Source organism: Vidua chalybeata, chromosome 34, assembly GCF_026979565.1.
Source record: "Vidua chalybeata isolate OUT-0048 chromosome 34, bVidCha1 merged haplotype, whole genome shotgun sequence".
NCBI classification, from domain to species: Eukaryota; Metazoa; Chordata; class Aves; order Passeriformes; family Viduidae; genus Vidua; species Vidua chalybeata.
Window position 1 is genome coordinate 963,372 of NC_071563.1, and position 25,430 is coordinate 988,801.

General features: G+C 52.1%; 1 protein-coding gene across 1 annotated transcript in view; it reads left to right on the forward strand.

Moving 5' to 3' along the window:
• The window catches only part of LOC128802156 (hydrocephalus-inducing protein homolog), a gene marked incomplete at its 3' end in the record, with an annotated part of 47,123 nt that overhangs the window by 17,003 nt on the left and 4,690 nt on the right, over positions 1–25,430 (forward strand). Inside the window, exons 11-33 of the mRNA XM_053968371.1 lie at positions 509–627; positions 1,748–1,971; positions 4,383–4,450; positions 5,877–6,090; positions 7,680–7,839; positions 9,128–9,331; positions 10,209–10,337; positions 12,840–13,017; positions 13,526–13,746; positions 14,464–14,597; positions 15,545–15,681; positions 16,293–16,414; positions 16,502–16,684; positions 17,081–17,233; positions 18,298–18,537; positions 18,853–19,011; positions 20,062–20,240; positions 20,415–20,597; positions 20,837–20,956; positions 22,756–22,915; positions 23,021–23,193; positions 23,349–23,547; positions 24,913–25,012. Of these exons, the coding sequence (XP_053824346.1) occupies positions 509–627; positions 1,748–1,971; positions 4,383–4,450; positions 5,877–6,090; positions 7,680–7,839; positions 9,128–9,331; positions 10,209–10,337; positions 12,840–13,017; positions 13,526–13,746; positions 14,464–14,597; positions 15,545–15,681; positions 16,293–16,414; positions 16,502–16,684; positions 17,081–17,233; positions 18,298–18,537; positions 18,853–19,011; positions 20,062–20,240; positions 20,415–20,597; positions 20,837–20,956; positions 22,756–22,915; positions 23,021–23,193; positions 23,349–23,547; positions 24,913–25,012 (3,759 nt within the window). The remainder of the gene's footprint in view (positions 1–508; positions 628–1,747; positions 1,972–4,382; positions 4,451–5,876; positions 6,091–7,679; positions 7,840–9,127; positions 9,332–10,208; positions 10,338–12,839; positions 13,018–13,525; positions 13,747–14,463; positions 14,598–15,544; positions 15,682–16,292; positions 16,415–16,501; positions 16,685–17,080; positions 17,234–18,297; positions 18,538–18,852; positions 19,012–20,061; positions 20,241–20,414; positions 20,598–20,836; positions 20,957–22,755; positions 22,916–23,020; positions 23,194–23,348; positions 23,548–24,912; positions 25,013–25,430) is intronic.

The window sequence follows — 25,430 nt, forward strand, 5'->3', positions numbered from 1 at the left end:
CCTCTAAGTGCATGGGAAGGAAACCACAGAATCATAGTAAGTTCAGGACGGAATGGACCTCAAAGGCCTCTGGGCAGGGACACCTCCCACTAGATCAGGGAGCTCCAGGCCCATCCAGCCTGGCTTGGAACACTTGCAGGGCTGGAACCTCCACAACGCCCCTGGGAAACCTGCTCGAGTGTCTCACCACCCTCACAGTAAAAAATTTATTTTCTTTCAATTGATACCCGTTACTCCTTGGCCTGTCACTACAGGAGATCAGAGATGTTTGAAACTCAGCAGACTGGTGGCTAAGATTGGAAACCAGCCCAAGGAATGGGTTAGAAATTGCAAGTCAACCCCAAGGGATATCTCCTGAGGGAACAGAAGGGTCCATATCTTCTCCTGCAGCGTCAGGAGCTGGTTGCATCCAGCTCAGAGTCAGGGACTAGCACTGAGGCAGCCTGGAAAATGCAGTGTAACAGAGGGAATTATTGTGCTGAAATGGACATCTCACATCTCTCCCCAGGCTGCGAGAGCAGGCTGCCCCTGTGCCTCACAGGGGAAGGCCACGGACCTTTGGTTGAACTCAGCTGTTCAACACTGAACTTTGGGAACGTTCCTGTCAACACCCCCCGCGTTTATGAGGTGAGCAGCAGGGCTTGGGATGGATCCTGATGGCTCCTGAGGCAGCAGCAAGCCTGGTGGAGCTGTGGAATTCCTGCCAAGCTGGGCAGTTGTGAGCAGGGAATATTTGATGCACTGGTCAAATCTGGGGCCGTCTGAAAGGTGTGTCTGTTGTTCATGAAGCCCCAGTCCCTTCTTGGGGGATCAGCTGGGAGGCTTCCTGCAGAACAACCCCTTGGCATATGAAACCAGCACTAGGTCAAAAATTTGCACGTTCAGAGGCTTTTGTGGCAGGGCCAGACACAAGGCACCTTTGTACTGGGCTGTTCCGAAGCAGCTGGAACAATCTGGCTGTGTTTGAGCTTCACTCCACTGCCAACAGCTTCCAGTCAAGTGTCTCCTGCTTATTCCTGGAAGCCACAGGAAAGCCATCCAGCCTCCTGGCTCAGTGCTGGCCCTTGCAAAGGGCTTGGGAGTTCTTTCCCTTGCTGACCAGTCCCTCAGCACACTTCACCTTGGTGCATCTCTGACTCTGGAGAGAGAAAAGTGCTCCTGGGAATAAAGCAAAGGATTTTTCTACCTATTTGCCTCCCCAACTGAAAGAGGTAGAAAATGAGGCACTGCATCATGCCAGACACTTTCAAAAGCTTGGCTGTGGAAGGGAAAGACACGCTGAGCTTTCCTACCAAAGATGATGCTGTCTATACATTTAGATGCTGATCCCTGATAAACAATGTATTGTTTTCATGACATGGGAAAAGGTGAATGAGTAGATGGCACTGCTGGAGCTGTGCTGGCTGGGGCAGCAGCAGCTCTGTGGTGATTCACTACGCAGCTGCAATCACCCCACGTTGCTCTCAGGGCCAGGTCTGAATGAGCTTGGTGATGCTGAATAGAGGTGGAGTGCTCTGTGTCCATGGGACAACCCTGGGGTTATGGACTCCACTTATGTGGAGTTACCGTGGCTTTGCTTGGAAACCCAAAGGCAGAACTTGTCCTCTTGTATTTTTTTGTTGCTTCTGCCATTCAGCAGCACAAAGCATCGCCTGCCTTTTCTGGGTGTGAATTGCATCATTAGACAATAACTGACGAGAAGGGAAGAGTCCACATCTATTTCCCTTTTGCTTTCTTGCTGCTGCAGGTGAAGCTGATTAACCAAGGAGCTATTGATGCTCCCTTCACCTATATCCGTTCAACTGCAAACGTGGGCTTCTGCTTCAAGTTTGCACCCGAGGAGGGCATCATTGCACCAGGTGGGACCCAGACGATCCAGGTCTCCTTCAGTGCCACCGTGCTGGGGAGGTTTGAGGAAGAATTCCAGTTCAGTGTGGCTGGATCTCCTACGTCTGCAATCCTGACTATCATGTAAGGGCTCTGGGAGCTTGGTGGGCACATCTGTGGCTGTCTCTGGGACATCCCCCACCTTCCTCATTTTGGGGTTGAGCAGAGCAGGTTGTGCAGGTGTTTCCTGAGGTCTTAATTTCTGCTCTGATCCTGGAATTGCCTTAGTGTGAGGATGCCTCCTGCCCTGTGTGGGTAACCTGGAGCTGGAAGGACTCCTCCCTGCAGGGATCTCCCTCTGCCTTGGGCCATGGCAGGCAGTGGGATGGATCAACTATGGGCAGTAGCTGCTCTGGGATGTCCCCCCTGAACAGCCAGCAAGGTCCCCAGGGCTTTGGAGATGGGCCAGCCTGGGTGATTCTGCACCAGCAGCAGTGTTTGTAAGAATTCCCGTTATTAATCCATCCCAGATGGGCAGCACAGCCTCACCTCACCTCTCACAGCCAAGCTGTGGGGCACAAGCCGTGCTCCCAGCTCCTGTGCAGAGTGTTCTGCTAGATCCTTTCCACAGCCGGGAAAGGGCTGATGTGGGAGACTGGGAACTGTCCCAAGGACTTGGGCGTCATCCCACGGGCTGGTGCCATGGCAAGAGGTGACCTTATTGCTCTCTACAACTTCCTGAAGGGAGGCTGTAGACAGCTGGGGGTCGGTCTCTTCCACCGGGCAGCAACGGGCAGAACAAGAGGATACAGAGTCAAGCTCAAGTCAGGGAAGGTACAGGTTGGATATTAGGAAAAAAATTTCCACTGAAAGAATAATAAAATACTGGAATTGTCTTCCCAGGGAGGTGGTAGAATCACCATCTCTGGATGTGTTTAAAAAAAGACTGGACGTGGCACTTGGTGCTATAGTCGAGTTGAGGTGCTAGGGCATAGGTTGGACTTGACAATCTTAGAGGTCTCTTCCAACCTCATTATTCTGTGATCCTGTGAAGAGATAATCCTGGCCCAGCAGAAGGGAGAAGGGCTGATAATAGGGGAGGCAGAGCTCAGTGCTCAGGACCACAGCACATGAGGGCTTGTCCCTGCTAGCCTGAGCCATGTGCTGCTAGGATCATGTAGGGTAAGCAGGAGAGCTGATGCTGGCTGCTCTGGAGCTTTGGAGCTAGGCTGCTGCTGTTGGGAGGCACTGGGTCAAGGCAGTAAAGAAATGAAAGCAATCTGCACTGGATTATACCAATGAGATACGGGAGATGGATTAAAAAGAACAAGAAAGTAATTCCTTAGCAAGAGAAAAGTGGTCAGTAGGTCTGCCCACAGTAGAGAAACAAGTATGCTGGCTTTGTTTTTGGAGGAAAAGTGCTGCTTTTTTACTTTGGAAATCAAGAGGGAACCTTTCAGCATCAAATAACTGATTCTCCTCTGTCCCTCCCCCAGATTGGTCATGGGATTTTATGACATAAGCAGCTTTCTCCTTGAGCAAGGGCAGGGGGCTCTTGTTGAGAGCCGTAGAGCAGAGTCAGTGTCAGTCCTGGGAATACAACAGAAGGCACAGTTCTTGATTTTTAACCAAAAGGCACAGTGGGCATTGATTGGCATCAGCCATGAAAGAAACTCGTGGGTGTTGTGCAGCTTCAAGTGCTGATTTCAGTGGATATTGGTGACTTCTGGAGCCTGTCTGCTGAGTTCAAGGACACGTGAGGTGGTGTGCTAGATGCAGGACACCCTTGTTTGGCTGTTTAAGCTATTGCTCTTGGCTGTGCCAGCTGCTGCACTGCTGACAAGCTGGTCCTTTCCTCTAGGGTTCATCTGCCCACTGTGTAGAACTGTTGCTGCTCTTTTCAGAGGGTGTTTGGGGCTCCCCTGCCTCATGTCTCAAAACTCTGTAATGATCGTGTGGGTCAAAATCTCCTGAGAAAGCTCCTCCATGGGAGCACCAGTTCCAGCTAGGAAGCAGCAAAGCAGGAAAGGCTGGTTACAGAAGTTTGTGGGGACACCTTTATGTCCATCACATTACAGATGGGGAAACTGAGGCACGGAGCCATGTCTGGGTGTGTGTTTAGGGTCCTTCATGGGACCACCAGTAACCCGGGGGCTTTTCCTGCCTGCCCTGTGCCCAAAGCCCCATCAGTGGCTGTTGGCTGCTCCCACTTGGCTTTAGCTGCCTCCTGTCCACAGGGGCACTGTGCTGAGCACATGGCGGTGTGTTGATTTGAAACCTGCCCTGACACCAGGTTTTACACCCCCGAGCCACAACAGCCAACACTTTGCTGTAGTTCCCTTTAACCAAGCCATTTCCTCTTTGCTGTAATTCCCTTTAACCAAGCCATTTCCTCTTTGCTGTAATTCCCTTTAACCAAGCCATTTCCTCTTTGCTGTAATTCCCTTTAACCAAGCCATTTCCTCTTTGCTGTAATTCCCTTTAACCAAGCCATTTCCTCTTTGCTGTAATTCCCTTTAACCAAGCCCTTTCCTCCTCTGTCCTCGCCATGGCAGGGGGTGTGTCACTGGACCGAGTTCACACTTCGACGTCAATAAGCTCGACTTCAAGGACATCTCCTCTGGTGAGTGTTCCCTGGGCTTGGACACAGCGTGGGGCATCTGTGCGTTCCAAAATGGAGCACTGGAACATGAAAGCATCCCTCACTCATGGTCTGCCACAGCAGCCTCTTCAGGGTGTGAACTCCAGGGCTGCTGGTGCCTCAGGTAGCCTTTTGCCATTGTGAGGTCAAACAGAACCAAGGAATAGAAAGTCAGTATTTTCTGCTGTCCCTGTCCTGGTTTAAAAGACAGATGTCTGCCAGGGAAGGCAGGAATCTTCCTGCAATGGAAAGATGACCCCTTCCCTCCAAATTATTATACCTTTGAAATGACAGGGCTTCCTGGCAAAAATATGGGAAAAGGAAAAACAGTTCATTACTGGAATGCATTGGCACAATCAACAGCACGATAACAGAAGTTTCCAACCCGCCAAGTACTGGTTGTCCCCTTTGGTGTAGTTATGATCACAGGCAGGAGGAGCTGTGGGCTCCGGCAGGGCAGGGATCCCCTCCCAGCCAGCACCGGCAGGGAAGGCAGGCAGCAGGGAAGGAGGGAAGGTGGGAGGAAGGCAGGAAAGGCCGGAAAGGCAGGAAGGCAGGCAGGAAGGAAGGCAGACAGGTTGGATGCCAGTGCTGAGCTGCAGCCCAGGGCAGTCCCAGGGCCAAGCACACAACCTCCCGCAGCAGCACGGGGCCGACCTTCAATCCCCGAGCAGAAGGAAGGGAGGGTCCCCTCCCTGCCAAACCTCAAGTCCGCCTTCACAACCGGCCACGGCATCACGCCACAACTCCCAAAAAACCCTGAATGGAAAAGGCCACCCCCACAGCCAAAACCCCCAAAATCCCCATCCCCCTTCCCAAACCAAGGGGAAAATTCACTCAAAGCCTAAACCCATAACAACGAAGTTAATGAACTTCTTAAGAAAACGAATTACCTTTCCTGAGCTGCTTCTTCCCTACCCTGCATCAGCACTGAGGCACTTGTTAGGTTGCCTTTTGAATAAATGAAACAAGAAAGGCAACAGTAATCACAGTGGCCAGCATGGGTGTGAACTCGTGTTCACTCACTGCTTAACGGTGGGAGTGTTGGCAGACTTCACAGGGAATTTTACAGCTTGAATTTTCAGAGTAAATGCTCGGTCTGGCTGCACACTCATCACTGAGAGAGAACTGCTGCTGGTTTGGGGCAGGTGAGGGAGCTCCTCCCCATCAGGGAGAGAGAAGCTTGCAGTGCTCTGCAGGGCTAAGAGTGGGCATTTTCAAGGCTGCAGTCTGCAATCAGTGTCGAAGGGAGCTAAGTGACAATTAATTCCTCGTGCAGCTTCTCGGTGAGCTGTAGTTCAGATAATAAAGAGCTAAACTCCAATGACACTTTCATCCTACCAGGATATTCACACCAGGAGTCATGCCATAATTGGTGCCTAAATGGACATTTGTGTCCTTTTCCTAGGCTCTCGCAACACCAAGACCCGTTGCCTCACTCGCACCTCCTCGGTGTCCCATATCGCCCTTTGGGGAGAAGCCCACTTCCCAAATCTCCAAATCCAGCCCAGCAGGCTGGAGTTCGTGGGTGGCACTGAAGGAGTGCGCTCTCTGGAGATGACCAACTGCAGCTCTCTTCCCGTCAAGTACCGCTGGTCATTCCGCTCGGAGGACAAGCTGGGGTATGTGCACCTTTGCCCTCTCCCTGAAGCTCTTCTTCCTGGTGCCCTGGTTGTACTTGGCAAAGAACAAAGCTGTTTGCCTAGGACCTGCCAGACTGCTTCTGGCTTTTCCTTGTTCAGATAACGCTGACCAGCCGCCGTCAGGCTGGATGCTCAGGGAATAGGTTTTCCTCCAATTTGGTGCTGCCTAGCCCCCATAGTGGTTTCCCCTGGGAAGGAAAGCTGGGGTGAAAGATGCTTTCTCAGACCTCTGTGGCCTGAGGCAATGTCCACCTTGATGAAGGGCTCCTAGTCCCAGCTCCCACAGCGCTGCTGGAGGCCCTTCTGGCCCCTCTGCTTTGGGATGGGTCCTCTCTGCAGGAGCTGCTCTCTGCTCCTTGCCTTCCTCCCTTGCACTGTGCTGCAGGATGCCCAGAAAGTTCCAACACCAGAGAAAGAGTCACTTAGTGCCTGGGCTGATGCTGAACATCTTCTTACCTTCCCTTTCCTTCTTTTCTGAGATAACTCCTTTACTGCCAGGACGATTTCCTTCCCAGGGGTCAGCATTCAGCAGACACCTTGCATTCCTCACTCCCTTCTTTTGTGACACTTGTTGCTCGTTTTGACTTTTCCCCTGCAACATGTCCCTTACAAGTTCTCAACTGCTTGACAGCAGGACTTGCTCATCACATCATCTCCCATCCCTGCCTCCCAGAGAGTTTCTGCTTTAGAGTGAAAGATGTCATTGTCTGGGCACGGTGGTCCTGGGAGGTTGCCTCAAACCATTCATTAAAACGAAAGACGGTGGAATAGATGATTAGGGGATCTCTTGGGGGTTATGATGAGACTGCCCCTCATCCAGAAATGAAACCCAGCCTTAGGTAACAAGCCACAAAGCTAAAGGCAGTGATTCTTTGGGGAGCAGGTCATTACAGGCCCTGAATGCCTGTCTGGGAACGGAGCATCCAGGTTGTGTTTGACTGTGTGGGGAGCACTTGCAGCTCAGCAGGGTGACGGCAGGCACGGCTCGACTGTGTCCCTCACGTGGCATTAGAAACCCAAGCAGAGTTACCCTGAGCACCTGCTTCCATTTAAAATGGGGAACGTGACCTGAGTCACCTGGGAGTGTTGGAAAATGTCAGCCAACCCCCCCAACAGTGTCAGGGGAAACATTCCTGATAAATACCTGGTGGAGCTGCAGAGTTTCTGGCGCTGGGCACTGGGGTTTGCTGTGCTGGCTCGTCACTGGCCGGGTCTGCCCCTCGGTGCCTCAAATCTCACCTTTCTGCTTGCCTTCTCTGTCTTTCCCTCTCCCACTGTGCTTTTTGCATCCCCACAAGGTGTTAATCCCTGTCCTCTCTAGTTCCTCAATGCAAGCAGTTGCAGCTGCTGCACTGCTGCTCCCTCAGCGTCATCCCTGGGCTGCCCTTAGAACAGACCTGCTCCAGCCTGGATTGGGAAGGGCTGGATCAAACTATTTCTCAGTTCAGCACGCCAGCACCCACCCAGGGGCTGCATCCTGAGCAGGAGCTGCTCGTGCAGGTGTCCCTCCCTCCCTCCCTCCCTCCCTCCCACTGCAGGTCCCTGTTCATAGTTCTGTTGTTTTCCAGATATGAGCCTTACCCACTTAAATTCAAACCCCAACCACCAAAGGAGCAGAGAACCTGTTTGGATTCCTCGGCATATAAAAGGAGGTTCCTGATTAGAAAGGAGGAGGCAGGCAAAGCCCTGAAAGAGGTGCAGGACTTTGCCCAGTCATTAGGAGCAGAGGTAGATTTTCTTGTACACCTGGTGCTCGTGTTGCCTCCCCAGCTTGCCACCAACAAGTCAGGCTCGTGCTGACCCTCCTTTTGCTGCCCTGCTGTCCTGTGCCCTGACAGTGGGTTGGGCAGCAGGGCCCGTGGCTGGGTGTGGGGTGTGTGGGAGGGAGGAACGGGACAGTTTTCCTTGGAGAAGCCTGCTCAGATCCTACAAGCCTGTGTTGAGTGTGGGATTTTTTTTTTTTTGCCTGGTTTTCTTCACAATGTAAGATGAGGCTTTTATCTGCATCAGGATGGTAAGACCTCCAGCTTCCTTACCAGAGCAAGCTGTGATGAGTCCTGATCTCCATGTGCCCTCTTCCCAGCCCAGCCAGGCCACCTGTTTCCAGGTGTCGGCTTTCACCCGAGGGCTGGTATTGCACTGATGGCCCTGAAGCTGTCTTATGAAAGGAGACTTTGCAACGCGGCTGTCTCTTCCTCCTGGCATAGAAAATGGCTTGTTTTTCAGGTGCTGCCACAAACTCCTGAACCCCCTCACCTCCCACTAGGGTTGGCAGGAATCGCGTCCTCCGTGGATGTACCGCACGCTCCCCTCGAAGCGGAGAAGAGGGAATCTGCCTCACTTGCCCACTGTCAGTGTGGCAAGCAGGGCTGTAGCTCCCAGTCCCACTGGTGGCCCTCAGAACTGCCCACAGAGGGGCCTCACGTCCCTCCAGGCCCAGCACAAAGTGCTGCTGAAGCCACTGGTTGTTGGAGAGGCCGTGCAGGACATGTAGGGCTGCCCAAGGACGCTGTGCAGCACCTGTGGAGGGCATTGCTACCCCTGGACCTCATCAGGTGGTCCATAGGAAATTTTTGCAGGAGCTTTTGCTGAGGCATCTGGAGAAAGCAGGCTATAAATCAGAGAGAGAGGGGAAAAGCCTCAGGAGTCAGATGAGCTGGGCTGGAGTCCTCCGCTCAGCTCCAAGAGCTCTCACTCTGAGTCCCTCCTTTTGTAAAAGCAGTAAGAAATGCTTTTTAAAGGCAAGTTGTGCATCAGAGAGAATTTCTACTGCCAGGAGACGTCCCAGTTCACTTTAATGCAGTGTATTAATTAATGCATTGATCCGTGAGTGTGGGAGAAGATTTTCCCCATGGTCCCTGCGCCGGTCAGTGGCACGGATGCAGGATGAGATTAGGATGATTTTGGCTGTGTTTGGGGAATGGGCCCCTCTGGCTAGAGCTGCACTTTGCTCCAAGATGCTCTTCTGCATCCATTTCCCTGCTCAGTGCCTCGATCTCTCCCGTCCTCCATCCAGGCTTTCAGCATCCTGCCGCTGTCAGGCGTGCTGCAGCCAGGACAGAGCCAGCAGGTCTCCTTCACCTTCTCTGGCCACCGGGACGTCCTCGGCGGTGTGAAGGCGCTGTGCCGCGTGGAGGGAGGCCCCACCTACGAGGTGGAGCTGATCACCTCACGCGTCAGCTACTCCCTGAGCCTCTGGGAGATCGACTGTGGCTCTCAGGTACCACACATGGCCCCTGGCACAGCTCCTTGCCCTAGAACCACGGCCAGCGGGTTCCAGCCCACCTCGGCCCACGGCTCCCTCCCCTTCCCAGCCCCTTTCTTGGCTCTGGGGCTTGGAAGTTCAACCTTTGAGGGACACATCTGGCATCCAACCTTTGAGGGACACACCCGGCATCCAAGCTGGTTTAAAATGGCCATCTCCAAAAACGCTGGGAATGCCTCTTTTTCAGGGTACCGAGCACTGCCTCCTGGGCCAGGCAGGGTCCCAGTGGGGATGCTCTGAGGGGTGTGTCCCTGAGACATCCCTCTGCTGATCCACGCCTAAAGCCTCACCTCCAAGGAGATGCTCTTGTCCAAAGCTCTTGCTTAATCCACAAATAATCAAGGGAAGAAGTTGGGCTTCCAGTCACTATAGCTGGAGAGACTGTCCCAGAATAATCCCGACTTCACTCTTTTCCAGTTGAAAGCCCACAGATATTTCCAGCTGCTGGCCCTGTCTGTGTTGCCCTGTGTGACTCCCTTGTTGCATGTGTGTTGCTTGCCAATACTTGCATGCAGGTGCCTTTTCTGCTGGAATGCCTCGGTGCTCTCTCTGTTTCTCCTGGCTGTTGGTGACCCCTCAGAGTGCAGAGGGCCTGTGTCCCCTGGTTCATTTATTGCTGGCCCTCACATGGTTGTTACCACAGCTGTGGGTGCAGCCAGAGCTCCCTGGCCCTGTGCAGGTGTCCTGTGCCTGGGGGTTCCCCAGGTTCCCAAGTGCCCCCATCTCCTCCCTGCTCCCACGATGTGTCTGCTTCCAAGCCCAGGAGAGAGGAAGGAGATTCCCAGCAGCAGGCCTGGGTCTGTAACTTCCCGCTCCTGTGCCTTCTCTCCAGATGTTTAATGAAATTGGTCACAGCACGGTCACCCTGGAGAACACTGGCAGGATTGAATTCAGCTGGGTGCTAAAGCCTAGCACTGCCGACCAGCATCTGCCTGGCGTGTTTCTGGTCAACCCCACCACTGTAAGTAGCACAAGTGACTGACCCCAGCCCTGTGCCAGCTGGCCCAGGAGAGTGTTAAAGGGAAAAGAGAGCAAGGGCAAAAAATCAGAGGGGAAAACACAAACCCGGCCATGAGAGACAGAGGGCTGTAAGCAATTCCTGCTGGGGGCAGAGAAGGTCAAACAAGGGCTCTCCTGATAGACTCCCCCACGGCCTTGGCTGGTGGGTGGCTCTGCTGTCAGAGGCAGACACCAGCAGGAGGCACGAGTGTGTTGGTCACTGTCCTGCCCTGCTGTCAGGGGAGTAGAGGAGAATTCTTTTTGGTAGATTGCTTGGACGAAAATAAGGCACAAACACAGCAAGTATTATATCTGAAAATTGTGTCTTGATAAAGAGAGGGTATGGTCCCGAGCAGAAAGGGATAGAAAAGAGAGCAGAGAGAGAAAATGAGAAACGGGGAGAGTAACGGAGGAGAGGGACAGAGCGTTACCGCTGGAAGCCTGGGAGGCTCTGTCGGGTCCTGCTGGGCAGATGCAGCGAGTGTGCTGCCAGCCGCACTGTGAACAACGCCTTCACTCTCCTGTGCACATGCAAAAGGGTTAATAAAGGACAGTGGGAGACAAGGACCTTAGAGCCAAGGTTATTACGGCCGGGTGCATCTTGGCACTGAGCCAAGAGCACGCTGTTACCTTTGGGGATACCCCTTAAGCACCTTTTCCATTGTCCTTTATTAAAGGACAATTTTTATTTATTTATTTATTTATTTTCCTACTGTCCTTTATTAAACTTTCTAAATTTTCACGGAAGAGTGAACGTGTTTTTCACACTCCCATAACTCAGCCCTTTTAGGAAGTCTTGGTGAGGTGAGCAAAGTTTTCCTGGGGTTCGGGGTCTGCCCTCCTCCAAGGGGGAGGTCGCTTGCAGCCCCCCAGACACGGAGCCTGCCTGCATTGTCTGCCAGCAACCCCCTTTACACGTGGGGGTGTGTTAGGGCTCCCAGCACGTGGACAGCCCCTACGGTAATTTTTCACCCCATGGCAGAGGATGGATTTATAGCGTATGCTGAGGCATAACTAAAAATGTAATTGGTTCCTCACAGTCACTCTGGGGACCCCGACGGCTGAGATCTCAGGCTGTGCTGGCACTGGAGCGTTTCTGAGGGTCACCTTAGCCAGGCTGTGTGATCACACAGGACATTGTCCTTGGCCCTGCCTCCCCACTGCCAGCTAAGCACCACTTGTGTCCCTTACTGGGCTTGCTGCTCCCTGCCTCCTCCAGCTTTGCTGCTGTGCAGCGGCTTTGTGGGGCAGTGAGGGGGCCAGGGAGCAGCGGGGCTGGAAAAGCAAGGAGAAAGATTAGCAGCATCCCACCACTGCTGCCCAAGCTTCTCAGCCCTGCCTGGATGTCTTTGAGCCGAAGCAGCGCTCCTGCCTTTGTCCCTCTTTGCGGTGGCAAGAGGAAGCCGATTGGCTTTGCCATTTCTGCATGCCTGTCTCCTACAAGGGACGAGAGGAGCTGCTGGCCCTGCTGAGAGCAGGGACTTCCCTTCCCCAGCGGCAGCAGAAGAGCCTTTTTTTGATGAGGCGGGCTCTTGCTGGCAGAGGGCAAAGCCCATTAGCAGCAGGGCTGTGCTCACACCAGGCTGTGCTGGGGCTGCAGCCTTATGAGCCCTGGGGAGGACGCACGGCACCCCGGGGTCGGAGGCTCGACCTTTTGGGCACAAGGAAGGTAGAAGGTGTGAGAAACAAAAGCCACTCCCCAGTTAACATTTCAAGAAAATTTAATAAGGGACAATAGGGGCCAAAGTCAATAAAGCAGAAGTAACAGCGCTGGGTTAGCTTAGCTAACAGCTTTAACAGGGTTAACAGCTTAGCTGCAGCCAGAGGCACACCAGTCCACACAGCAGCACCCCTAATATCCCCTGGGTATTGCATCAGCCTAATACATATTTACAAATGGTTGTACATATTCAGAATTTTTAACATAGTTCCTCCTCTGTCCCACCTTTTTGGAGCATGTGCAGTTGTCTTAGTGGTGGTCATTTGTTACTTTTCAACATATTCGACAGGTTTCCATTCCTTCACTATTAAATCTTAAATTTATTATATATATGTTATAAATTCATATTATATATTTATATAGGTGTTCTATATTTTTATATGTTATAAATTAATATATATTATAAATTTAATATTATATATATATGTTATAATTTAACATTATATAAATGTTAAATGTTAATATTGCAACAAGTCTTCACCAACATTGGTATCACAACACAACATTCGCATTAAAAGAACTCTAAACTTTACAAAACTTCTTTTACAAAAGTCAGCCTTATAAACCACATAGTATTTAACACTCTAACAGTTGTGACAGCCAACACTGTAATGTGTTTCTCAGGAAGGTGATGTGGTCTGATGGTTTCTTCTAGATGAGACTCTGTGTCCCCAGCCTGTCTGTCCCCTGAGTCATCCCCATCAAACACTGATGCATTCCCTCCCTCTCCTCCTGCCCCTGCAGGGCTCCATGGCACCTGGCGAGAAGCAAGCGCTGAAATTCTCTTACATGCCAGGATTACCAGGAGCTTTCAGCAGGATTTACCAGCTGAAAGTGGGTGACCTGGAGCCGAAAAATATCCTCCTGAAAGGAGAAGCGTCCTTTCCCGTGATCACCGTGAACCTGCCCTGGAACACCAAAGGTGGGCACTGCCTGTCTGCCCCCAGGAAGGGCCCCTCTGGTTTGGTTCCCTACCATATGCCCATGGGGCAGCTCATGCCAACCTCCACTGAGCCTGGAGGGTTGCAGGACTCCCAGGCCAAGTCAAGCCCCCTGGTTGCTTCCTGAGTCCTGAGCAGAGGATCCCATGTGGGCTTTGTCCCAGGAGCCATCCTGCAGAGCTTGCCAGCACATCTGGCAGGGTCCTGAAGGATGGTGGCTAGACTGAAGGGCTTGGGAAAGCTGTCAGAGAGGCTGGCAGGGCTTCAGGCAGGGTTGGATTTGCGTGGCATTGCAGGGGATGAGATGCTCCTCGGTGGGGAGGGAGAGAACATGAGGATTCAGAGAGGAGCAGCAGCATCCACTTGCCAGAGATGGCTTGAGGGATTTCTTTCTGGAAGACACCAATGTTGGGAGGTGGGGACTTGCCAGCTTAAATGGGGACTGGCACTTTGCTCACATTTCTCTTTGTGGATGCTCTCTTCCTTCAGAAAATGAAAAATATGAGCAGCCACTGAAACAGCATGTAAAACACCTGCAACAGTACAGCCAGAGGAATAAATCAGAAATTGTTCAGAAGACTCAGAGCCTGAAGACTGACACCTTGAAGTCTCAGACCCTGAAAACTCAGACTCCAAAGACTCAGACCTCGGAGACTCAGGATCCAAAGACTCAGGACCTGAAGCCCCGCGTGCCTGGCTCTGGCATTGTAGTAAGAACAGCTGCAGCCCCGTTTGGCACATGCCACCTTCTCCGTGTTCACCTGAGCCCCTTGCAGCCCACAACAGCTCCCCGGTGCCCTGTTGGCACCTGGGACCTCCCTGCCCACCTACAACCTTGTGTCAGCTCAGCATTGCCCCTAGGGCTGCCACTCTGGTCATGGTCTCTTCTGGGGCTGCACCAGCTTCCTGGCTAGCCCAGGGAGAGGTCCTGAGGGCCATGCTCAAGGGATGGTGCTTTGAAGGAGATGCAGGTCATTGCTGGGGAATTTGTTGGTCCCAGCCCAAGCTCTGCCAGAGTTACAGACCCAAACAGCAGCTGCCTGATTGTGCCCTGGGGCTGTGCTGCTGCTGCTCATCTCCAAGAGGCGCCAGCTTGGCTCCGGTTCCCTTTCAAGACACTTTTTCTCCAAGCTGCCTTGGTACTGGCTGGGGACAGGCAGGTGTCTGGAGCTCTGGAAGGTTCCTGGCTGGTCTGTCTGCCTGGCCAGAGCAGCTCTAACAGTGTCTGGGCAGGCAAAGATGCTGGAGTTACTTCCCTGGAGATGAGGTCCTGCCTAAGAGAGCAGGAGGTGTCACAGACACTGAGCAGCCAGACAGGAGGACCCCACACCCCCTCCCAGCAGGAGCAGGGTGGGATCCTTTCTCAGGTGCAAGCTGGGCCTTGGGAAGGACCTTGCCTAAGCAGCCACTGTCTTGCCTTTCCTCAGCCAAGCACTCAGCTGCAGATGAACACGGTGAGGATGCTGATAGAGAAGGCTGCTCTGGAGCTGCAGCAGAAGCTCACGTGCCATCCCCCGAAGAGCAGGTTCCCTGACAAGCAGCTATGCCAGAGTCTTGTCAAGTGAGTAGGGACTCCCATCCCCATCTCCAGGTGCCCCGTGGGGAACACCCAGCCATGTCCCCTTCTCCTGAGAGCTCCTTGGGCCTGCAGAGCTGGGAATAGCCTGGACTCCAGAAAGGGTCTGGTCCCGGTGGCTGTGTCACGCTACGTGGGAGCAGCAGTGCCCTCCCTTCCCCAGCACCACGCTGAGCTTTGGACTGCTCAGCTCCCCACAGCCGTGGGGTTCTGCCCCTAGAGCTGGGGCACCCAGTGCAGACCTTCAAGCCCTTCCAGACAGCATAAATTCTGTCCCTGCTGGCTAGCTCTGAAAGAGACAGCTCCCAGCTGATGCCTTGCTTCCAACTAACAGAGCACACTAAACTAAAGGAGAGGGGAGCCGCACATGTCAGCAAAGCCTTTCAAACCCAAAATCAGATGGTTTGAACCCTGGTGGGGTGGCAGGGCTTATCCAGGTAACTTGGTGGGTCCCTTTGCACCAGCATGATGCAGCACAAGCACCAGAGGCTTCAATTCAGGAAGCAGATGCTCTGCAGAGCAGATCATGTGATCTGGTTGCAGAGCAGTTGAGATTCCCTGTGCAGGCAAATCATATTCCTAGGCCCCAAAACAATTTCAGGCTCAGGCTGTACACCAGGCTAGGCAGTTCCACTGAGACCAGTGGAGGCCCCGTGGACTCACCTGTACTGGCTTTTCATGGCAGAGGAGCTGTGGCCAGTGTCCATTTTAAATAATTTTATTTCCACGTGCCATTAGTAGCTGATACAACCTAGGAGCTGCACTCCTCCTGACTTCCCAAACTCTTTGCCAGGTGGTCAGGCCATGGCTTTCTTGGGCTTGAGCTGAGTTTTTACAGCAGTGAATAAAGAAATAGCCACTGTATTTATGGTTGTCCACTTGGACATGCAGCCAGGCTGTGGTTTAAGGACTGTCCTTACTCCTCCTTGCAGAGTTGAGCTGCCCGAGTATGTCCTGGACATGGGCACTGTCCTTAAGGGTTTCACTGAGAGAAGCACTCTGGAGATCACCAACCCTGGGCAGATCCCAGTGTCCTTCCAGGTCGATGAATCTGTCCTGCAGGACACAGGTAAGCAGTGCTGGAGACATTTCCTGTGGCCTTGAAGGAGGTGTCTCAGACAGATTAGCTTAAGCCACTGAACCTGGGGAGGTTTTTGAGCTTTTTCTTCTCAGTGCCGCCCCTGCTGGGAGCTTTAGAGGCAGAATTCTCCTGGCCATCCATGCCCAGGGACCTGGCCTGGCCTGCCTGTGACTGCCCTAACGCTTCAGTGCAAGGGCCAGATGGGCTCATCACCCTGGTCACCTCTCAGCATCTTCTGCCCTTGGCTCCCACGAGCAGCAAGCTTCTTTGGGCACTCTGTGGGCCTGTTTTGGCAACCAGTGGGGTCTGCTGTGCTTTGGAAATGCTTGGTTTGGAGTTCACACTGTCACAGCACTTGTATTCAGCCTTTATTGAGGAGACAGCCTGTGAGATCCTCTGGTGGATCAAGAGAGGCTTCCAAAAAAGGCCTTGAGGCAAGGCTGCGCTTCCGTCACAGTGGCTCACTGTGTCTGAGGGGTGTTCAGGTGCACTCCAAGTTTTCATCCGGGTCACAGCCCGGCGTGGGGCCTTCCCCAGACCTCTCAGCCAGGACACCTGTAAGGCCTTAACTTAAGCTGCTTTGTCTTCATCTGTTCCAGGTTTCAGCGTGGACCTGGGCCTGATGAAGAGCCTGGCCCCCAGCCAGACCATGGCGTTTAACGTGTGCTTTGAAAGTGCCCGCTGGCCGCAGGGTGACGTGGATGTGCTGCTGCCCATAGAGGTGCCACAGCTCTTGGGGCAGGCAGCAGGCTGGGCACAGCAGCACGTGTCACCTGCACCCTCCGCTGAATTCTCTGTCCTTCTCCAGGTGACAAAAGGCCCCACGTCTCACATCCGCCTCCGCGCCACTGTGCTGGAAGCGTCGCTCGACCTCTCCAAGAACACGCTGCAGTTCTCTGACATCCTGCTCGGGCAGTGCCAGGTTGAGACCATCCGGCTCTACAACCGCTTCCAAGCACCCTGCAAATGGTCCATCGAGCCTGTTCTGAAGGTAAAGCAGAGGTGACACTGAGAACGTAACTTTCTTGGCTGGGTTTTCTCTGTGTCTCTTGCCCTTTCTGCTCCTGTGGCTGCCTGAGCATTTGGGTCTGCAGCGTGTTGAAGGAAGCTTCTGAGGGTCTGGATCGAGGCTGGTTTGCCTGGACCTGTTCCATTAGCGGGTGCTTTGCTTTTCTGCCATCTTCACCCATTCCTGCTGCTCTGAGGACAGGAGTTCCCTGTCTGCCTGCCCTGTCTACAGGTTTTCCCTCCAGCTCTAGGCTTTGGGGCCACACTTGCTTTGGCTGTGGGTGCTCTCAGCACCGTATCCGTGTCTCAGAGCACTCAGGAAGTGGGACTCTGTCCTCGCAGACCGAGGAGACCTCACACGTTTGGTTTCTGTGCCCAGAACAATCACCTCGAATACATGACACCAGCCGTACGCCAGAAGTGGCAGGCGCTGGAGGATGAGCCCTGTCCCTTTGAAGTGATGCCCTCCCAAGGAACCCTTGATCCAGGATGCTGGCAGAACTTAGAAATCCACTTTACACCCAAGGAGGAGGTGAGATTGGCAGGTGTCAGCCCGGGAGGCCTGTCAGGGCTATCTGGAAATGAGGGCCTGGTGCAGAGAGTGTGCTATGAGCGCTGCCTTCACAGGGAGCTTTCTGCAAGGCCCGCACTCTGCGTGGCTCAGTTCACCCCACAGAGCACTCCCGTGAGATGTGCTTTGAAATGCCCACAGGGAGCTTGCACAGAGAGCACCAGGGCTGCCTCTCGGCACATGGAGGGGATGTGCCCAACTCCTCTCAGCCTCCCCCTGGCCTGGCTGTGTTTGCAGCTGCGACACTCGGTGCAGAGCAGCTGCCCACTCGCAGAGGATAATCCTGGAATGGCCAGTCTGGGCTCATCCTGCTGCAGGACTGACAGACAAAACAGCCACCACACACCTTCCTGGGCACGGCGGGACAGTCACCTGTAGTGGTGTGCTGCCAGCAGTGCCTGGGGCTCTGGCCTGCCTGCACATTGTCGTGCAGCTGGGGATTCAACTTAAAGGATGGAGCATTCCCAAAAGTAGTTTGCCTGTGGCCACTGGGTCTCGGAAACCGGCAGTGTGTACCAGCATGGACACAAGTGCTTCTGTGCCCAGACAGTCCCAGGGATCTTTTAATTGCTGGAGAGATGTAACCATCTTGTGTCTGGCTTGGACCAGAGCCAAGCACTAAGCAGAGAAGATGACCCTTATTTCTGGCCAGCGAGAGCTCGTTTGCCTCTCTCCTGGAGCTGGTGTTTGCCTGATGCAGCAGTGCCAGGACTGTGTCTGGACACTGTAACCCCGGGGCCCCTTCCCATGAGCATTGCTCTCCTGCATGACCAGGTGAAAACACCTGACAGTCCATTGTACATCCATCTGCTACCCGAATACCCAGTTTCAGTGCACACCAGGCTTCATCCCAGTTCCTCAGCCCCAGGACACAGACGCCGTAGTCCCTAGCATAAGTAAATATCTGGTTTCCATTCACCTTGGAGAGACTGCTAACACCCTGACCTTGGGGCAAGCATTGTTGTATTTGGGGTCCTGTCACCCGGGACTTCATGGATGAGTTTTCTGCACTTTTCTCTTTTCAGAGGTCTTACAAGAATGAGCTGAAGCTTAACATCTGTGGGAGCAGCAATCACTTAAAGCTGCACCTCTCAGGACAAGGTCTGGAGCCACGGCTGGAGTTCAGCCCCCCAGCACTAAAGATGGGACCGGTGCTGGTGGACAGCGATGGGGTGGAGGCCACAGTGGTGGTGAAGAACCCCTGCGACTTCCCCATTGAGTTTTACTCCCTGGATTTTGATGAGCAGTACCTTGAGGAGGAGAAGGTGAGGAGGCAGCTCTGGTCCCCTTGTACATGCTGCCCAAGCTTCACAGCACTGCAGCATTGCCAGGCTTGTGCCAGGGAGATGGAGGCAATCCCCAGGGCAAGGCCAGCTCTGACCAGCTGAGTCACTCGGCAGAGGTTTCTCTCCCGGCCCTGCTTGTAGCTCTTGCCTCTGCTCTGGAGCCCGCTCACCCCACCGGGCGTAACAAAGCACTTACACCTCATATCAGAAACCCCATTGCCAAAAGCTCAGTGCCTTTAAAGAAGGTGGATGAAGGTGCCAGAAGTATAAGCAGGGTTTTCTCTTCTGTTTTAGATGCTGGAACACGTGGGACTGCATCCCCACGGGCCTCCCCTTGCCCCGGCTGCTGTGCTCTCCATAGTGGAGTACCCAGAGGAGCGGCTGGGCCCTGCAGAGCGCGTGGAGCCCTTCACCATTGTGGCACCGGGAGGTGCTGCTGTGGAAGACAATCCGGTGGGTGCTCCAGTGGTGCCAGGGCAGGGCCCAGGCTCGATGGGGGCATGGGGGACAGGTTGGACGGGAAAGGATCATGGTGGAGAGGTAGTGAAGATGTGATGGGGCCCCGTGGCTGCAGGTCTCCTTTCTGTCAGGGGTGGGACAAAAGAGACAGCTCTGCTGGGGACAGAGCAGTTCTGTAGGACAAGAGGTAAAAAGTCGCTTAAACCATCAAGTTCCTTTGAGGAGAAGGTCCTGAGTGAGAAGGGTTGTCCTGTGTGGGTTTCTTGTTTGGGTTTTTGGGGTTTTTTTTGTTTTGGGGGTTTCTGGTGGGTTTTTTTGCTTTTTTTTGTTGAGGTTTGGATTGAAGGTATTTGAGATGGTATTTTATGTTTGGGTTTAGGTGTTTGCTATTTTTTATTAGTGGAACAGTTTCACAGCTGTGAGTTTTGTAATTTTTCATTAGCAAGGTATAAAATGGTTAACTATTTTTTGTTATGAGGTTTTTTAAATTAAATTATTTCATGAAGAAATGATACTTAGGTTATTATTTTTTAACTTAATAACTGATTTTTCAAAGCCTGTAATGTGGACTTTTTTGTCTAATTACAAAGCATTACTTAAATCGATGAAGAAGAAGGAAGAAGAAGGTGAAGAAGAACAATTTGGTTTTGCTTTAAAACTTTTATCTTGCTTCATATTTATTACTATATTCTAAAACCTTAAACTCTAAGATTTTTACTTTGTGATATTACACACTTGTAACTAACTACGCACTCGTAATTTCAGTGTTTTTAATTAATTTTGGAAGTCTTCTCTACAGCCTCAGGTCAAATGCAGTGCTCTTTTGTAAGTCTGTGCCTTTTAGCAGAGAAAGATTAAAATTCTCAGTATCTAGGATTCCAACGGTCCTAGGCAAAACAAACACCTATAAGGAAAACCAAGTCCATGGGCAGGTGGACTTATTTATTTATTCTCTCTTCTGCTGGTGAAGAAACCCCCGTTTTGCTTTCCAGGATGGGGATGTCTCAGGGCTCACCTCTGCCTCCCTTTTCTCTCTCCCCTTAGGCCAAGGCCCCGGATGCGAAGGGCAGCTCTGCCGAGGGCCAGCCAAAGATGGGTAAAGCGGCCAGCAGAGACAGCTCTCCAGAGGAGAACCAGATCTCCACAGGCAGAGCAGAAAGTTCCTCCGCAACAAGATGCAAAAGTACGCTGGAAAGTGCCTCAATCCCCACAGAATTCCTCAGGTGAGCCGCACGGGAGGAGGCGATGCCTCTGCTTCTTGCTCCTCTTGCCAAACAAGGCCCATGGTGCCCAGCTCCACAGCCACCCCGTGCCAGTGCCCCCGTGGGATGGCGAGTGCACCCTCCCCGCTTCGTTTGCTCCTCAGCAGCGTCTGAATTCTCCTCTTTAACTGCCAGGCTGAAACGGTACCGGTGGATCGTGCCTGCCCGCGGTGAGGTGGAACTGAAGGTCCACTTCTCCACCATAAAGCCAGGGAAGTTTGAGCAGACGCTGAGGTTTGAGCTCGTGCAGACAAAGCGCCAGTACGAGCTGCCCTGCAGTGGCACCAGCCTGTACCCCAGCATCAGCCAGAACCCACGGTAAGGCTGGCCCCTGGCAGCCTCCCACACCACAGCTGCCCCTGAACCACAGCCAGGGCTGCCCCTTGGGGCTTCTGGCCTGGCCAGATCGTGCTGCCTGAGGTCGCCCAGCACCTCCTCCTGTGCTGGAGCTGGGAAGGCAGATGGTACCTCAGCCTCCAGGAAGAGTTTTGGCTTTCTGACTACATTTCCTACTCGGAGCGCCTCATAGCTCCTCCTTCCCCACTTTCTCTGCCCAGGGTGGTGTTTCCACAGTGGAGGAAAACCATGGAGAAAGATGAAGTTGTCGTCAAGGAATATGTTGAGAGCACAAAGCAATTCCACTTTGGGCCGCTGCTGTGTGGGAAATCAAGAGAGTGGTATGTGCTCCCTGCTGGGCCTTGCACTTCTGTGGGCACGCCTGGAGAGACAGGCTGTCCTGGCGGCACAACCCAGGGCAGTCCTGGGAGATCCATGGGTTTGAGGGACCACAGATGTGTGAACTTGAGCAGACAAGAGGCAAATGAGCCTTGGAGGAGCTGCTCTGCCTGCCCAGTGGGTGCCGTGGTGGCCGCCTTGGTGGCCAGAGCCGCATGCTGCTGCCAGTCCAAAGGTGTCTTGGGGGGCAACTTCCGTCCCCCTCCACATCTCAGCTTCACCCCTTAGGAAATGAACTTGATGGTGGTTTTTGAAGTGCTTTGAGCTCTGCAGGTAGCCTGGTTGAGCAATTATTCTGTAGATGGTTTTGTAAACCTTTCATTAATCTGTAATTATTAACAAGATTTTATTATTGACCTGCCAATAGGTGTTGGGAGTAACGTACAGCAGGAATTACATTTTCCTGTAATGACACTGCATCCTCACTGCTGGATAAAGTCTGCCTAAACAGATTGTCATTGAAGCTATTGTGTATTTCTATTTTACTGTCACTTCTTTTTAATGACATTTAACATTAAGTTCTTGTCTCCGTGGGAGCTCTGGAGGGCTAAGGCTATTTGGACAACCCAAGGAAATGAAATCAAAATAGTTTAAAAAACAGACAATCTTTAGCCAGACTGATGGATGGTCTGGGATTTCTGTTTGCCTCTTTAACCCTTTCACTCCAAAGTCATTTCCACACCTGAGAGAAGGGTCATTTGTTCTCTTTTGGCCTCAATTCCTCTTGGGAATTGATGCTTTACGTTTCTTTCTCAGCCTTTGAGCTAACCCATGAAATCCAAAGCAGTTTCATGACTTTTATGAAAGAAATTAGCAAAACTCTTTTTTCAAAAGCCTTTCTTTAGGCACCCTGCAGGGAAGGCACCCCAAGAAAGAAGGGGAAAGAACCCAAGTGCCTGGTGTAGCGTTATTTTTCTAGGCACCTTTGAATTTCCATTGTATTAAAAACTCTTGCAGTGGCCTGAGCATCATCAGGCTTCTGGGCTGGAGGCACCAAGCCCAGGGGAAGGCATCAGAGTAAGGCAAGGATGAGCACACGCCCATGCCCCTGACTGGATCCATTTCCCTCACTTGTTTGTTAGAGCAGGGTCTTCCAGCACCACTTCCTCGGGTGCACACGTGTAGGAATATAAAAAGGTAGAAGACTTTAGAAAGTGCAGAAAGGCCCCAGAAAGTAGACACAAAGCTGAGAAAAGCTAGGAAATTTCAAAACCTTCTCATGGGAAGCTAGGAAGTTAAGAACCAAGTCAATACATTTCTATTTATCATAAGGAACAAGAATGAGCAAGAACTTATTGATAGCTCAACATGTGAAAAGTCCTAGATATATGCTTTAAGATAGAAAAAGTTTCCATCTTAAATAATTAATTATTGTGTATTGTTTGAAGTTCATAGGAGTCCTTTTTTTAGTATTAAACCCACCTGGGTCCTTTTCTAATTGGTTGGAGTATAATGACTTTACACCTTTTCTTTTATGCTGTTGGTCCAAAGAATATGTAGAAAAGGCTTTGCATGGGCTGCCATCTTATCTCTGATCTGTGTTTGCATGGATGTTATTGTTTCTCTGTGCCTCTTGCTTTTTGCTTGTATGACACAGACAGATAATAAATCCTGAGTCTGCAACCAGTCAGGGTCCCGTCCCGCTTGTGAGACACGGACCGATCTGGCACACACGGTGCTCTCCTCGATGTGTGGCAAAGCCAACAGTCTGCTCTGCAGCCCTTTCCCCTTTTGTGGACAGGTACGAGGCCCAGAACTGTCCCGGCAACTCGGAGAATTTAACCATCCTGAACAACTCCCCCGTGGACGTAGAGGTCCAGTTCTCCTTTGAGAATGCTGGGGGAGCAGAGACGTTCCTTTTGGACCCTCCCAGCATGGCACTGAAACCAAAGGAGAAGCAGGTAGGAGAAGGGCGGGCAGAGCAGGCAGCGTAGAAGTGCCCAGGGGCTGCTCCTCCTGCTCTCACGCAGAGCTCTTTCTATTTCTTCCTGTGGGGCCGGCGCCAGGAGCTGACCATTTGGGCATACCCCACTTCCCCTGGCTTCCTGGAAGACAAACTCATCTGCAGCATTGGGAAGAACCCCAACCCAGTGGTCTTCAGCCTGTGCTGCCATGGGGTGCACATGAAGCTGGAGGTCAGCCCCCTGGAGCTGTCCTTTGACAAGCTGCTTCTGCACAGGTCAGTCACCCACAAGCACTCCAAGACTTGTGACAAAGAGAAAACGTTTGACTCGGGTTTCCAGGGCACGGATGGAGCTGCTCCAAGTTGCATTCAGTGGCGAGGCTGGTGTGGCCGTCCAGCAGCTGATGCCAAATGCCTTCCTGTCTCTGCAGGACCGACAGCAGGACCTTGGTCCTGAGAAACTACACCCTGCTGCCCATGTCCTGGCAGCTCAGTGGGCTGGATGACCTTGTTGAGGACTTCTCCTTGTCACAAGATAACGGCACCATTGCTCCCCGCTCTGAGTTTGAAGTGACGGTGCATTTCAAGGCCAGGCAGATTGGCAGCATGAAGAAGACCCTCCGACTAGAGGTGAGAGGGGCTGTGCCCTGCCTGGCAGAGCGGGGCACAGCGAGCAGCCGTGTGCTGCTGGGGACAGGCTCAGGAAGAGCTGCACCCGACAGGCACAAGGGTGCTCTGACCCCAACTTCTGCATCTACACAGCCTTTGCCAGAACGTGCAGTGCATCCACGTGAAACATAAACTTTAAGGGATTTAGAGATTTTAGAGGAGCTAAGATTTTACTTAGAGATACTGCCTTACTAGAGTTAATTAAAATCAGTGAGTAGGCCTTGATGAAGTTAAGAGTTAGTAGTTAACTAATAATTGATTGCTTGTCAACACAATGTTTAGTTAGATGGGTTTATAATGAAGAATGTAGAAACTGACAAATAGCTTTTAGCAACTTAAGACAATTGTGGGCCTCCTCTGTTCTGAAACCAATTGAAGACAAGGAATGGGAGTTCTACCAAGGTTCATTTGTCATATTAGCATTGAAAAGGTAGAAAGGTCAGAATGAGGAAGACTTCATTTACTTCCTCATTTTGGGACCCCTCCCCATGAAAGGGACCACCGACCCATTTCAAGGAACAAACTACGCATGCTTAATAGCTTTTGAAATGATTAGCATACCAAGCGAGGAATGGGATGTACTAAATTATGAATGTGTATTTGTATTTTGGGTATTCAACACTTGTGTGGATAAAAGGACTCTGTAATCATCTGAAAGGTGCAGTGTGTATTTGGGAGCTATCCCGCACGCTGCCCAGTGTCGCAATAAGCATACACTTCCTAACTTTAAACTGTTAGAGAGTTTTTGTCCATCACAGTTGGGTATCGGTACTAGATCAATATCCATATTTCTTTAATAAATCACACCTCCCCCCAGATAACCAGACACTGCACCCTGAGCCTGTTCCACAACCTTGTCCCTGTGGGTGGTTGAAGGTTGTTGTTTGCTTGTGCAGACTGCGGCGTGATCTCTACACTGGACTTTGTCTGAAGCTCTTGCATGGTGCAACAAACTCTCCCCTGGGATTTTGTTCCCCATGGTTTAGGGGCTGCATTTCCGAGAAGGTGCTAGGTGACTGGAGAGGGTTGTCAATGCCACCTGCTCTGAGACACCTGACACTTCTTGTGGTTGTTCTTACATCTCTGTGCCTCTCCAAGAGGCTCTCCCTGCGTGTCGAGTGCAGAGTTGGGCTGATGAGAGGGTTTTTTACTGCAGCAGAATCCCACTGGGGCAGCCCATGAGAGGAACAGGTTAGCAAAGCTTGGGAGTCCTCCAATGCTTGCGAAGCCAGGGAGGCCACAGGGGAAGCAGCCAGCAGAGACAAGGACTTACAGGCTGTCTACCAAAAGAATAATCTCAACAGTGTTTGTTTCTTGCTGCCTCAGGTTTCAGATCCAGAAAACATCGTGGGGGTTGTTCAGGCTGAAAACATCAAAATCTCTGCAGAGGTCTATGACGTTTCTCTGAGCATCGACATGCCCAAAGGTCAGTGGATGCCTCCCAAACAAAGCAGTCCAGGTGCACTGCATTACCTTTGGGTGACCAAAGCACTGGGATGGGATGGGATGGGATGGGATGGGATGGGATGGGATGGGATGGGATGGGATGGGACAGCATGCAAGGATGGCATGGATAGATAAAGCACATACCCTGCAAGCTGTGTGGCATAAAGCATTGTCAGGGCACTGACAGCCTTAAGTCTCCCCCCTCTGAACTTTGAAGTGTGCAGCTTCATGTGCAGATTGGATCTGGGGGCTCTGAAACAACAGTGACGTGAACAGGCAGTTGGCAACCCCCACAAGCTCAGCACAGCATCTAAAGTAACTGGATTTGTGCTTGGAAGCGAGGAAGTGGGAGCCGAGCTCCTTAACTACTGAGCCTGCAGATATTTTGAGTGAGAAGA